The sequence below is a fragment of the Dromiciops gliroides genome, chromosome 4 (genome assembly GCF_019393635.1).
Source record: "Dromiciops gliroides isolate mDroGli1 chromosome 4, mDroGli1.pri, whole genome shotgun sequence".
Classification (NCBI taxonomy): domain Eukaryota; kingdom Metazoa; phylum Chordata; class Mammalia; order Microbiotheria; family Microbiotheriidae; genus Dromiciops; species Dromiciops gliroides.
Window position 1 is genome coordinate 100,873,084 of NC_057864.1, and position 13,851 is coordinate 100,886,934.

Below are 13,851 nucleotides of genomic sequence, written 5' to 3' on the forward strand. Positions count from 1 at the left end.
TTTGTAATGAGGGAGTGTTTGTTGCTCAGAGCTTCTGAAAGACAATAAAGCCTATGGACTCTGGCTGTCAAATCTTCTTGGCCTTGGAGTCTTGGTATTAGGTAAATTCATGGGTGCCTGCCATTCTGACCAAGACAGACATTTTCAGACCCTGGGAACTGAGGGGCCAAACCACATACTATTTTAGATGGTGTTCTGTTGATCAGGTTCCTTCTAAACCCAGAACCCCGAACAAGGAGAAACATCACAGGAACTGCATCAAAACTGCAGACAACTAGGAGTTGTTCATAAAGAGATTTAATTCTTTAAATTGCATAAGGGGGCTAGTACATTTAATCTCCACTACATCACAAACTGCTAGGGTGTTTTTGTTTCTGTTTTTGAAAACCCACTAGTTCTAACCCTCCCTCAGGTTTATAGCTGCAAAATGAGAAAACTGTTACCAAATGGACTTAGAAAGGGAAGTGAGCAAGAAAGCTCTTTAATGGGGCTGTGGGGAGAGGGAGAGACATGATGATGAATGGTACAGGAGCCCATACCCCACCCTCCAACCCCATCCACCCCATAGTAAGAAATGAGTGGGGAGGAAAAAGAAATGGAAAGGCAGCTGCACCCACCTTCTAAGTGCTGAGCCCCATGGAAACTGAACTCCTTTATTGTGCACATCTCCAGGCCCATCTGTGGTGAAGAAATCCCTTTGGATTCCTTCCTGACCCCTTGTCTGTCCTTCTTAATTTTAGCAAATACAAAGAAAGCATTTCATCAGATGGGGCCAAGCTGGAGATGAGGCATGACTGCCAACATTCTGAGAAAGCCTATATAGAAACAGCATGGCTTTCAAGGACAGGATCTCTTCTTCCCTTTAGAGGTGGGAGGGGTGAGGGGTGCAGCAGAGCAGAAGGAAGGGCACAGCACACCAAAAGCAATCCATCTCCAGCCCCTGCAGGTTGGAGATTTATCTACAGCAGCCTAACTGGGTGAAAGCAAGGCAAGCTGAAGGAAAAAGGTGAAGAGAAGCTGCATTCTAAGGGCTCTGAATAACCAAGATTTACTATTATATCATAACCAAGGATTTATTCCACAATATAAACTGCAACATTTGATACAAGCTACCCCCCTCCCCAAGGGGAAAAAAAGAGAAAGCGAAAATACAGCTGTGGCCATTACTTACAGAGCTGTCTCCCTTCTACATCACTAGTCCATCAGTGACACTAGAGCCTAAACGTCTGCGTCCCGTACATTAACCCAACGCTAAAGCACCACCACACTGTTCAGAACGTGTTTAATTCCAGCCACTGAAACCAGACATAGAAGTTATTGCTCAGATAAATAAACCTAATCTATGGGGAGGAAGAGGAAGGGGAGAGGCGGGAGTCAGAGAGCAGAGCAAAACAAAAACCAAAACCCCAAAGTGAAAAACCAAAAGTTCCCCCCAAATGGTAACAGAGTAAACAGGAGAGATTCCTCAAAAGAGGATTCACTGGAATTTCTGGTGCCTCTCTGGGCACTGACGCCAAGCTGGACTCTTAAGCCGGTAAATCCCAGACAGAGGTATGACTTTAATGCTGTCCATGAAAAGGTGCCAGCTTCACTCCCTTCTCAAATGGTGGAAACCCCTGCAAAAAACAGTCAGCATTTCAAGACCTCAGCAACCACAAACAGCTCTTAAGGGAAAAATACAAAAAGTGTCAAAAAAAATTTTTTTGTTAGTTTTTTCTTTTTTCTTTTTTTTTTTTTCAAACAGTTCTGGAAAAATGATCCCATGAAGAATAGAAATAGCACCGTTTACAGGCTGGCTCTAATACCAGTCCTGCAGCTTTGCTGAGAAATTGCAGAAATCTTCTCGGAGTCCTGAATTATGTAAGTGGGGGGTTTGTTTTTGAATTGTTTTGTTTTGTTTGTTTGTTTTTTACTTTCGGTTCGGTGCGTCCTTCACAGTACAGCGCACACAGATGTAGTCTTCCTTCTCTGCCATCTCTGGAGAAACACCAACACAGACCTGATGAAACCACTGATTGCAGCTGCCATCACACTGGACCCAGTCCACCTAGTTACAAAGAGCAGGGAGATGGGATTTTCAGAGGGGAAAATGAGTTTCAAAACTGGGCGGGCCAGCGGGCCAGGTTCAGGAGATCTAGACTGTTTCTAACTAACCCGCCAATATCCCACCACTGGGATCTCTGGCACAACAGTTAAGCCAGATGTACCGTAGCTGGACCACTAGCCAGAACCACCAAGTCAAAGCCATTCTTCAAGTTGTGACTGCTTTGGGGTTAACACAGCGCTTCCCTGTGGTGGGTAAGCATTAAAAGCAATACGACAGCATCCCTCCCACCTTCTGAGCACCGGGATGGTGAAAGCTGGAAGAGGAGGCAAGAAAAGGAAAAAAGGGAAGAGCAAGAGTTTCTTCGAGAAAAGGGAGGAGACCCAGTTACGATGGTAAGAGCAGAGAAATCAGTAGGGGTAGGGAGGAGCCATCGACTTCGATCAGCTCCAAGCAGATAAGCAGAAGAGAGAGAGACCCAGCGAGGTCTAGCTTACAGGGTGTCTGAGTTAGGGGGTAGGTAGCACGTCCTCTATGGCCCAAACCTCACTGACCTCATCTCCTTCTGGCTGTAGGCAGCTCACGGCCGGGCAGACGGCATCTTCATCCTCAGAGTCCTCTTGTTCTGAGTATGACGTATCTGAGGGCAGGGACTGAGTTTCAGTGGGACGGGCCAGTTCGTAGCTCCGTTCTTTCTCTTGCTTGAGATTGTTCATGTCCTTGGAGTGGCTCAGTTTGATTTTCTTCTTTTTAGGGGTCCGCGTTTTTTTAATCCGTTCCCGTCTCTCAACAGACAAGCCCTCTCTTTCTAGCCGTCTCTTCAATTTTCTCTCGAGAATTCCAATTCCATCTCGTTTCCCCCGGCAGCAGTCATTCTGGAAAAATGGGAAGTCAAGATCAGTTTTATGATTTCCCAACCAATAAATAAATAAAGCAAAGCTAACTAGTATGGTTAGAGAACATGTATACTAGAAACCCACCAGTAATACCCAAATATTTTGTGACCACCTCCCTAATAAATCAGGGTGGTTTAAGTTTACCTCTATCTCTATCTACTAATCAACCAGTAAAATCAAAGGAGGGTGTCAGACCAACAATTGATTAAATAGCCTCTGAATAATCAAGAGCTTGTGGTAAAAAAATGCTCTTACAATTAATTTGTTTAAATGTGCACACTTATCCCTTCCTGAGAACACAAACTTCTGACATCTTCATCCCAGTGGAACTGAGTTTAAGTAAAATCAAAACAGCCCCTCAACCTTCAACTTATCTTGGAGAAAAAGAGACATAAGAGGCTAAGTAGCTCCACTTAAAATTAAATCCCTTTGAAAGGATAAATACAACTATGCATTTAACCTCAATTATAACAGGTTTTATTTTTAAAATCCAGATTTATGGGGAAAATATTCTATGTAACTGAACCAACATGATAAATACTATCTTTTTTTTTGGTGGGGCAATGAGGGTTAAGTGACTTGCCCAGGGTCACACAGCTAGTAAGTGTCAAGTGTCTGAGGCTGGATTGGAACTCAGGTCCTCCTGAATCCAGGACCGGTGCATTATCCACAATGCCACCTAGCTGCCCCCCCCCCCAATACTACCTCTTAATACAGGCTCCCTTACCCTAGATACAGTCAGTAAATACTTGTTAATTTTGTGCCTGGATCCCCAATCCACTTTCCCCTTTAAAAACCCACCATGCTCCAAGTTTTACCCTCTATAGATCTCTGATATTGTGTCCATCCCAACAGTATTCTTTTTCTTAGAAGCTTCTTAAAGGGCCAAGACTAACTACTAGAATACTGCTATTAGTTCATTAATAAGATAAAAATATTTTCTATAGAACAACTGAAAGGAACATCTATCTACAAAGATGTAGAGGGTATAACAGACAAGCAATCAGCCCTCTAGAACAATGGGTCTTAGCCCAGGAGTTCTTAACCTGGGGCCCATGGATAGATTTCAGGGGGTCTGTGAATTTGGACTGGAGAAAATTAATCTTCATTTTTACACTGGAGCATTTTCTTCAACTGCTTAGAAACATCACTCTTGGAAAGAGTCCCTGGGTGGGAATCAGATTTTCAAAAGAACCCCTGGTCTAACCTCAATTACAGATTGAAGATGAAGTAGTAGATGAACTAGTAGATAAAGTTATACAACTACATCCAGCCACAAAGCCCTTTTTAAGCTATACATATAAAAAGGGAGGGAGGGAGGGAGGAAGGATAAAGAGAGTCCAAAGATGTATCCCAAGTCACAGACTGAGTCAATGGTGGAAGCAGGAGCTGGACCCCTGGCGGCCTTCACCTCAAAAGCCCAACTCCTCTTTCAGGGAAGTCCTCCTGGGACTCAAGTAAAATTGAGAAAGGGTGAAAGACAGAGCCTGCCTGATCCTTGCCTTCTCACTGGTGAGTCCAACAGGGGAACCTCGGTCAGGGTGCTGAGGCGGGCTTGGCTTGGTGAGTAAAGTCTGGTAGATTTCTTGAATTTCAGGCAGAGACACCTGGAGCAACTGGGCTTCTGTCAGCAGCTCATCCACATCCGGACTGATGCCTATAAAAGATCAGAGCGAATAAATCTCTTATTTTGCTTATTCTTGACTTTTCCTCAAAAACTGACTGTTCTTTTAGAAAAGACTAGTTTCTGTAGCCTCACACTAGTCCATAATACATGGAAGCTGGCAGTCCCAGATCTGCACAACCTGAACTAGTAAAGAAGCCAAACTATCAGATAATACTAAACCCAGTTTGTGGGTAAGGAACAGGATTCGAACTCTAGACATTTGGAAAATTAACATATCCATTTTGGAAAATCAAGATCATGTGGTTGTCAATCACAAATTAACCACTACATCATTCCAAAAAGGAATAAAGCTTTTTTTCTCTCAGAACTCCTCTGCATTTTTTAAGAGAGCAATAAACTTTAGTTATGACTAAACATAAACATAAGACAGGATTGCTTATAACTCCTCTATCCCAAACCCCAAAATGAATGGGAGTATACAAACCATGGAGGGGGATGCAACTTCGTCCAGTTGAAAAGGGAGAGTGTAAGTAGGAGGTTCTGTTGTCCCAGTCAAGGGGGAGAGAAAAGGACATTGCACCAATTGTCTGTGAAACCTAATAGGAGGAAAACATTTTGTAACAAGACTTTCCTAGCAGAGAAATAATTTCCTACAGGCCCTGGGATGGTGCTGGATCAGGTTGTTAGATGGACAAGAGGGAGACAATGATTCAGTTGCTCAAAACTGACTGCCTTTGGCACATATAACACTAGGATCATCTGGTTCTTTGAATTTAAGCAAATGGGCTCAAATATCACTAAGGCAGTTCAGCCTTTAATCTTTCTGGCCTTACTACCTTAACAATACAAACTGAGGATGTCAATTAAAAATGCCAAATTTACCATGGTAGTAGATTTACTGAGAAAGATAGGGTGCATATATTGACAAAAAAATTTTTAACTTTGAGAGCATTTATCCTAAAGTAGTCACAGGCAAGGAAATGGGATAAAGGTCTGACCACAAATAACTTGAAGCCACTCCAGCTGCAATCTTCCTTACTTGTAAAAAACTATAAACTCTTAGTATATTCTCAAGGAATTGATGAGAAATCCAGTGGTCAAGGGGATCCTTGGGGAAAGAGCACAAACTCAGCTGAAGTACAGTCTAATGGGTAAATTTGGTGTTTTTTTGTAAATCTATCATCTATATAATAAGAAAAAAATCTTTCCTATCTCAAGTGAGTATTATAGTGCCATGTGCTTTTAGCAAAATGCCAGTTCAAATGTTATGCAAGATTACCTTCACTCTCAGATAAATGGTTAAGACGACAGCACCAATATGCTCACAGGGAGGAGAAAAAAGAGACACAGGAAGAAATTCTAGCATTATATAAAAACCTATCTGGGGGCAGCTAGGTGGCAGAGTGGATAGAGCACTGGCCCTGGAGCCAGAAGGACCTGAGTTCAAATCTGGCATCAGACACTTAACACTTACTACCTGTGTGACCATGGGCAAGTCACTTAACCCCAATAGCCTCACAAAAACAAAACAAAAATAAAAACCTATCTGAAAAAGAAAGAATGGAGTAGATAGCAGGAGCTTCTACTTAATGACATTAGTTTGCACGGGAAGTATAAAGTTGAAGAAACTACTTTAAAATGAGCAATATTGTATAAATAGATAAAGTATACAGACTAATGGATTTCTGTACAAACTAGTGGGGAGCCATTTGCAAATTTACTATTCCTTGGTGGAAAACTTGAGATTGCTCTAATGAACAGAGAATAATGAAGGTCAGTCTACGAGAAAACGGCTGCACAGAAACAGATGAATCCACAGCCACATGGCTGAGCATACGCTTCAGGAAACAGACAAAAGACATTATTTCCCCTATAATATATCTCTTTGAGAAGGGAAGGCGGTGGAGGCAGCACAATGAAAACCCACAAGTGATCCTGAAGATGATGTTCCACTAGCCGGGGGAGCACCCCAGCAACATGTGTGCAGACCAAAATGTGAGCCTACCTTCTTTGTCTCTGGCACCTGGCCTGGGGAGGCCTGCCATCGGCTGTACAACAGTCCTGACCCCGCTCGGTCTAGTACCAATTTTAGGCTCCCTGAAGAAAGCATCTGCTGTGCTCTGTGCTGCCAGTTCACGGTTCTTTCAATCATATATCGAAGAGCATCTCCTTCAGGAAGGCGAACACGGATGCGTTGAAGGGAGGCCAAAAGGGGCAGAATTTTCTCTAATGGTGGTTTCTCAGATCTCCGACAATAGGGACAGAGCCAGACGCGGGGACCTTGCAAGATACTGGGCACAGCCACACAGCTTGTGTGGAAGGCATCTCGGCAGAGTTCACACTGAATCATTGGGGCAGCTGGGGCTTTCTGACATAAACAGATTTTGATTTCCGAGTCTTGGTTGGGTGAAAGGAGTTTCCCTTCATTAGCTGCTCTCAGGGACTGCAAGGCCTCCATTTCCTTTAGCCGAGCTTCTCCAAGTGTTGCCATCTGCAAGGAAATTACCACTGAAGCTTTAAAGTCAGGGCAGAGACTCTTGATCCCCAACCCCATACCTCCCAAGGCTGGATGCTCCTGGAAGACTTATTTTACTTCTCACATTTGTTCTCCTCAAATCTCCCTATTATATGTTTCCTTTGCCACATCACCTTCTAAAAATCCCTCCTACAACATCAATTCCTCAAATTCACTTCTTACCCTTCACCATAAATGCACAAACACTAAATTGGTATCACACACAACTCCTAATTTGCTTTACAAATTTCATTTGTCCTGTGTATCTGGTTTAGATAGTGAGCTTTCTAGGAAGTCTTATCACTTGCTTTAAGTGCCTCTTAAAATACCACGTTAAATAAAACCAGTCTTTTCTCTCCTATAATTCAAAAGCAGTAAAAGAAATAAAGGAAGGAAATTATTTTTTCTTGTTTAGTAATAAACTACATTAGTAGTGTTGATACTGCCAATTCCAATCACTCTTCAATCCTCTCCTCTTTGAGGGTCTCTCAGGGAAATAATCCCAAATATTCTGAGTAAATCCATTCCACTGACTTAAAACAAAAACAACCCCAAAACCCCACTAGCTCTACTGTACTGGCTAGACACCTTTTTGAATTTTTATTGCCTGTTACAAGCTATGATTTGAAAACCAGGTTTTTGTGTCTGCTTAATAGTAGTTAATTTGATCATTAACAGCCAGAAGGTGACAACTATAGTACCCTCAAAGAGGAAGAAATTTTAACTGAATTTTTAAAACTCTTCATGTCCTATGTATTTGACTATCTGACTTAAAAATAAAGATATAGTCCCTGAGGTAAGTGAATCTTCACTCCTCGCTTGATTCCAATCCCTCTAATACAAGTACCCAGTCATAATGTGAATCTGCAAGATTCTAATGACGGTAACCACCCCTGAGCTTGAGACAAACTATCCAATCCTCAAGCCAATGAATTGTAATTCAGTTCCTTTGTGTCTTGAAAGAGGTGATGTGGGGCAGCTAGGTGGCACAGTGGATAGAGCACCAGCCCTGGAGTCAGGAGGACCTGAGTTCAAATCCGGCCTCAGACACTTAACACTTACTAGCTGTGTGACCCTGGGCAAGTCACTTAACCCCAATTGCCTCAAAAAAAAAAATAATAATGAAAGAGGTGATGGGTTGAAAATGAGAAGTTAAAACTTATTAGAATCATAAAACTGAAGCTCCCAAGACAGAGATTCAGTTCCAAATCCAAACCATTTTTTATAATAACAATAATATAATCTGGAAACCATACTCACAACACCAGTCTGCCAAAGCACTTCCCAAAGAATATCCCTACTGGAGAACTGGGCAACTATGGGTGAGGACTGTCAGTTGTTTGGTCAGTTTGTTTTGTTCAAATGTTTTGTTGTTACCAGGAAAGTTCATGTTGAGTGGGGAGAGATTCAGAAATGATCATGATAGAAAAACTTTAATACTACTTCCAAAAAAACCATAAATGGGGAAACTGGGTTAGGAAGAGGGAATGACATACCGCAGAAGCTGTCTCTTTACTTTCAGTCAAAGCTCTTTCAAGGTCACTCAGACTCTCCAGTCTTGTGCCTCTCTTCTTTCCACTTGGAATAGGTTCTTTTAATTTTCTCTGCTTTCTCTTCAGCCCCATTGTACCCACATCACATCGAGGACAAAGAACCTAAGGAGTCCAAAGCAAAATGCAACTGCCATCAAGGAGACACAAAATGAAGCACAGGGGCAGAAACCTAAGTCTAGACCTTGAGTTTTAAATTGGGGGGTCTATGATCTATTAAGACATCTGTGGGTAGACTGGTAGGCTTCAGGAAAGGTCAGTGAACTTGGATAGGAGAAAAAATTATGTATTTTGAATAACCTCTAACTAAACTTTCAATTACTTAAAACATTATTCTGAAAAAGGGTCCAAAATAGGCTTCAACCCAGTGGCAAAGAGGTCCCATGATACAAGAAAAAAAACTGTTAAGTGAGAGACTGGAAAAGACCACACACTTGATGGCTAGGTAACATCTAAAAAGTGTATTCCTAACTTCCTTACTGGAAAAAGAGCCAGAGCAATTAATGAGATTCATTAAGATAATTGTATTTTGATCCTTAACTCAAAATAAAGCAGTTACTTGGAAAAAGGGTACAATTTTTCCTGATTGGAGTGACAGATCATCAAGATAGTTCAAATATTACAAGAACAAGGTCGAACTGAAGATCTAATGACTAAAGGCCATTTATATGGGGAAGAAAGTATTTCCTTAGTCAAACTGGTATCCTAGATCTGGTCAGCAAATACATTTTGTAAACTATTCAGCATAAATTCTACATCTCTACTAGGAAAAAATGCAACTCAGCATATATAACACAAATCAGTAATGTTGACTTTGTATTATGAATGGCAACACATTTTACTGAGCCAGGAAAGAGTTTGCCTGGTTTCAAATTATCTTACCTCTAAGAGGGAGTATGGAGAATTTTCCATCAGAAAGGTATTGGCTGCACATTCTTTCCAAGACTGAACCTCAGCCACTAGGGACTCCAGTCTTGGCAAAGAATTCAGATGGACAGGGATAGATCGACCCCGTGAAACAAGCTCCATTAATGTGTCTAACACTGGTACTCGTCCTCCAGCCTAGAACAATCAAGAAAATAGCTGATATTAGGGAAAAACATGACCCTCTAACAAAGTGAAACATACTGGTAGGAGACAGAAAAACAAGAGACTAGATTGCAAGAACATGTCTTTGAGAGATAACCACCCAATTCCACACCCTAGGAGATGTTAGGAAATGGCCTATATTTTGTCCAATTCCAACCTATTTAGCAGCAATGTTGTTCAGTCATTTCAGGCATTTGCAACTCTTCTTAACCCCATTTGGGATTTTCTTGGCAGAGATAATGAAGTGTTTTGCCATTTCCTTTTCCAGCTCATTTTACAGATGAGGAAACTACAGCAAACAGGGTGAACTATCCAGGGTCACAAAGCTAGATTTGAACTTAGGAAGATGAAGTCTAAGACTCTAACAATTGAGTCACCTAGCTGCCCCAGAACTTTTAAGTGGTATAGCAAAAAAGATTTTTAATTCCAGAAAATTAAAGTAGTTGGTCAAATCTAATAACCCACTGTAAATAAAAACAATTCTTACTGCTCAATGTTTGGGTAACATCCCTGAAAACAATGATTTAAGAACAGTTTCCACTATCACCTGGGGTACGCTAGCAAGAAATGTTTGTCTTGATCATCCTTGAAGAAATTGCTGATCCAGCAGGAGAACTTTGCCTGTGCTCCACAGAATCCTTAGCATACCTTCTAAAAACCATTTTACAATTAAATCTTAATAGCTAGAAAGGCAATCTTAGCAAAAGAATTCATACATATGCAAACAGATCAGTCTCATGACATACTATACGATTTCAGAATTTTTCAAAGTACTAAGTGCTATTTTTTCCTTTTTTGTCTTTAAAAAATATTAGTTGTGGGGTAGCTAGGTGGCACAGTGGATAGAGCACTGGCCCTGGATTCAGAAGGACCTGAGTTCAAATCTGGCCTCAGACAATAATTACTAGCTGTGTGACCCTGGGCAAGTCACTTAACCCCAAATGCCTCACCAAAAAAACAAAACAAAAACAAACAAACAAACAAAAAAATATTAGTTGCACAAGATGGTTTTCTGGGAAAGGGAAGGGGAGGGATACTGAGGATAACTATGATAATATAAAAAAAAAAAAAAACCACCCAAACACACCAGAAGACATCGATAAAGACTTTTTAAAAAAGAAGCTTCATGAAATCTTCATCAACCCATCTGGCATTATATCCTTTTCTGTGAACATCTAAATTAAAGATTCAACTGGCTGAACCCAATGGCTTGTTTGTGTCACTCAAAAAAGAATGAGTACTCCCCTTTAATACTTGGTTGTCATCCTGTGCCCAGTAATGAAAAATGCATTTTATAGCAGCACAACATTCTGGGTGACATTTCACACAGAGTTCTGGCTAATGGATAAAGAAACCCAGAAAAAGTGTGCTATGTGGTAGCAATATTTCTAGAGGGCTTTCCTTACAATAATTGTGTGAAACAGTTAAATACATCCAATCCTCAACATTTCCTGACTGCGAGGTTCATTAGTAACCTCATTTTCACTTTTGCCTTTGGCTATGAAGTAGAGGAAAAGAAACAGAGGTGCAATGCAAGCAAGTTTGTTATCTGCAATAGGAGCAAAGTATTCATAAAAGTGTTTGTGAATCCACTCCAGAAAATGATCAAGTAACTTCAAGTGGACAATGAGGGAATTTTTTAAAAAGTTTAAAAGTTTGTAGGCGAATGAGATGGTGATGTTACCCATTCCTTCTCACTTGCCTCCCCCTCCCCTGCCCAAGCTTCTGGGATCATGAGCATCCCACAGTAGCCAGGCTCACCCCCCACTGCATCTGGATCCTAGAGAGCCACCCCAGGAAGTTCAGAGCTCCATCTGGGGAACAGGGACATATCCCAAGGCACGTACATACTTTTCATCAGTTAATAGTTCAACCACAATGCTGAAAGGACTATTAGAAATGGCGGGTTGTCTTTTCTCTTTTTCACTTTGGGGCACCCCTGCCCTTACCCATCATCCCACCTAGCATTGCCTCTCCTCTCCCCAATATTTTATAGGTTATTTCAACAGTGTTAGGAAAAGACCATATTATCAGAATTAAACTTCTGTTATAAAGGACTGTATGAGGGGCGGATAGATGGCACAGGGGATAGAGTACTGGCCCTGGAGTCAGGAGGACCTGAGCTCAAATCTGGCCTCAGACACTTGACACTAGCTGTGTGACCCTGGGCAAGTGACTTAATCCCAACTGCCTCACCCCGCCCCCACCCCAAAAGACTATGCATCAAAGTATATTTTTAGCCATCTCTAGTGAAAATTTATTTTTTAGCTGTCACAAAAACCTATGTCCTATTTCCCATAAGTTCAAATGTATCAAACATTCACATTTTCTACTTTTGGACCATTTTCTATTTTACCTCAGCAAGGGTAGAGAACTGGAGTGCTTTGCCATTTCTTTCTCCAGATGAGAAAACTGAGGCAAACAGGATGAAGCAACTTGCCCAGGATCACACAGCTCATGTGAGGTCAGATTTGGATTTAAGAAGATGAAGCCTGGGACTCTACCCACTAAGTGGCCATAAAAAGAGAAACAAGTGGCCTGTTCGGGAACTGAACCCATGACCTTGGTATTATTGGCACCACACTCTAACCAACTGAGCTAACTCCCACTCTGGGGTCAGAAGTCCGTGTCCTAGAGAAGAGCATAACTGCATTATGGTACTTTTCCTTGGGAGGCGCTGAAGTTAGTAAAATGCATCTAGACAAAAACAAGTCATTCCATATGAAGGTGGTTATGATTCATAGAAAGAAATCTTTAAAAGTACCCTAATCAGTCTGCTAAACTAAAGATATCATTGTTTTCCGAGGCCAAAATGAGGTAGATAACCAAGAAATGTTAAAACAGATCGAAAAATGAAACAATTTGAAAATTGTCCATTGCCAACATAATCATAGCTCTGCTCAGCTGTACCATGACTATATCCACACAATGAAATACCTAGAACACAAAACCACTTCATTTTTGTGAAGTCACACAAAAAAGCATCCTCAAGGGTGAACTTGACATCCGAGACCGTCACACTAATTAATACTCTATCTTGTAGTACTCTAGGCTCTTTTTAAAAGTCCTCAAATAAAAGACTGAGAAAAACCCAAGCAATAAGTTCAAAATTACTAGTAATAAATTCTTTCCTCTTTTCTTATCAAGTTTTAAAATACATTGTACAGGTAACAGTCTTAGTTTAGGCAAACCAGTTTATTATCTTTAATCTGTGCAATAATAATCCAAGCAGAAATGTATCCCTTTCCATTTACTAATGATGTTATCAGTGAATAGTCCCAAGCTCGTTTTCATATATTATAAGTCTGCCATTTTTCTTTCTTTCTTTTTTTTTTTTTGGTGAGGCAACTGGGGTTAAGTGACTTGCCCAGGGTCACACAGCTAGTAATTGTTCAGTATGAGGCCGGATCTGAACTCAGGTTCTTCTGAATCCAGGGCCAGTGTTCTATCCACTGCGCCACCCAGCTGCCCCAAGTCTGCCATTCTTAAAGGCACCATCTTTGTTTTCCATATTCCACACAGACCTCTACTTTGATGGCATATCAGCAGTTGGAGGTTGGTTTTATAGAACAAACATGGGATAACCAAAATGACTGCCAGCTCAGGACAAGACAGTCCTGTGCAATCCTGACGTTTCTGTGCAAAGCAGCTGTTCTGAGATTAATTTAGATGGTCTTCATTCTCCTTCGCATTCCTCATTTCCTTTCAGTAAAGTTTTCATTGTCTTTAGAGACAATGTAATTCCTCAATCTAGCTAGTAAGTTTAATGGCTGACTTCTCCATTCAAATAAAATCAATCTCTACAAAGTTTCAGTTACTAGCATCTTTTGTTCTCCTTCAATGATTTTGTGCAATGATTAATAATAACAATTGACATTTATATGGCACTCAAAGTTTTGAAAATGATTATACCTATTGTTTTCATCTGAGACTCACAAGCAACCTTGTGACTTTACAGGCTGCAAGAAGTGTATTTATTGTATGAATGCAGACACTAAGGCTTGAGGGGGGTGAAGACCTTTGTCAAGCACAGCCTCAAAGCCAGAAAATGTCCAAAGCTGGAGGTGAATACCAAGATTCCTGATACAGGCCGCTACATTCAAGCACACTGTCTTCCTAATCTTTTACAC

At 41.0% G+C, this 13,851-nt stretch overlaps 1 protein-coding gene across 3 annotated transcripts in view; it reads right to left on the reverse strand.

The window, feature by feature from the left end:
- Window positions 1-280: 280 nt before the first annotated feature.
- Window positions 281-13,851, reverse strand: part of KDM5B (lysine demethylase 5B) — a 70,439-nt gene continuing 56,868 nt past the window's right edge. For 2 of the 3 annotated variants that reach the window (XM_044001925.1, XM_044001926.1), the window contains 7 exons: window positions 9,515-9,694; window positions 8,579-8,737; window positions 6,573-7,058; window positions 5,052-5,163; window positions 4,443-4,597; window positions 2,599-2,919; window positions 281-2,047 (listed from right to left, as the gene is read on the reverse strand). In XM_044001925.1, the coding sequence (XP_043857860.1) occupies window positions 1,910-2,047; window positions 2,599-2,919; window positions 4,443-4,597; window positions 5,052-5,163; window positions 6,573-7,058; window positions 8,579-8,737; window positions 9,515-9,694 (1,551 nt within the window). In that variant the 3' untranslated portion in view covers window positions 281-1,909. The remainder of the gene's footprint in view (window positions 2,048-2,598; window positions 2,920-4,442; window positions 4,598-5,051; window positions 5,164-6,572; window positions 7,059-8,578; window positions 8,738-9,514; window positions 9,695-13,851) is intronic. The other variant, XM_044001927.1, reaches the window with a different exon arrangement.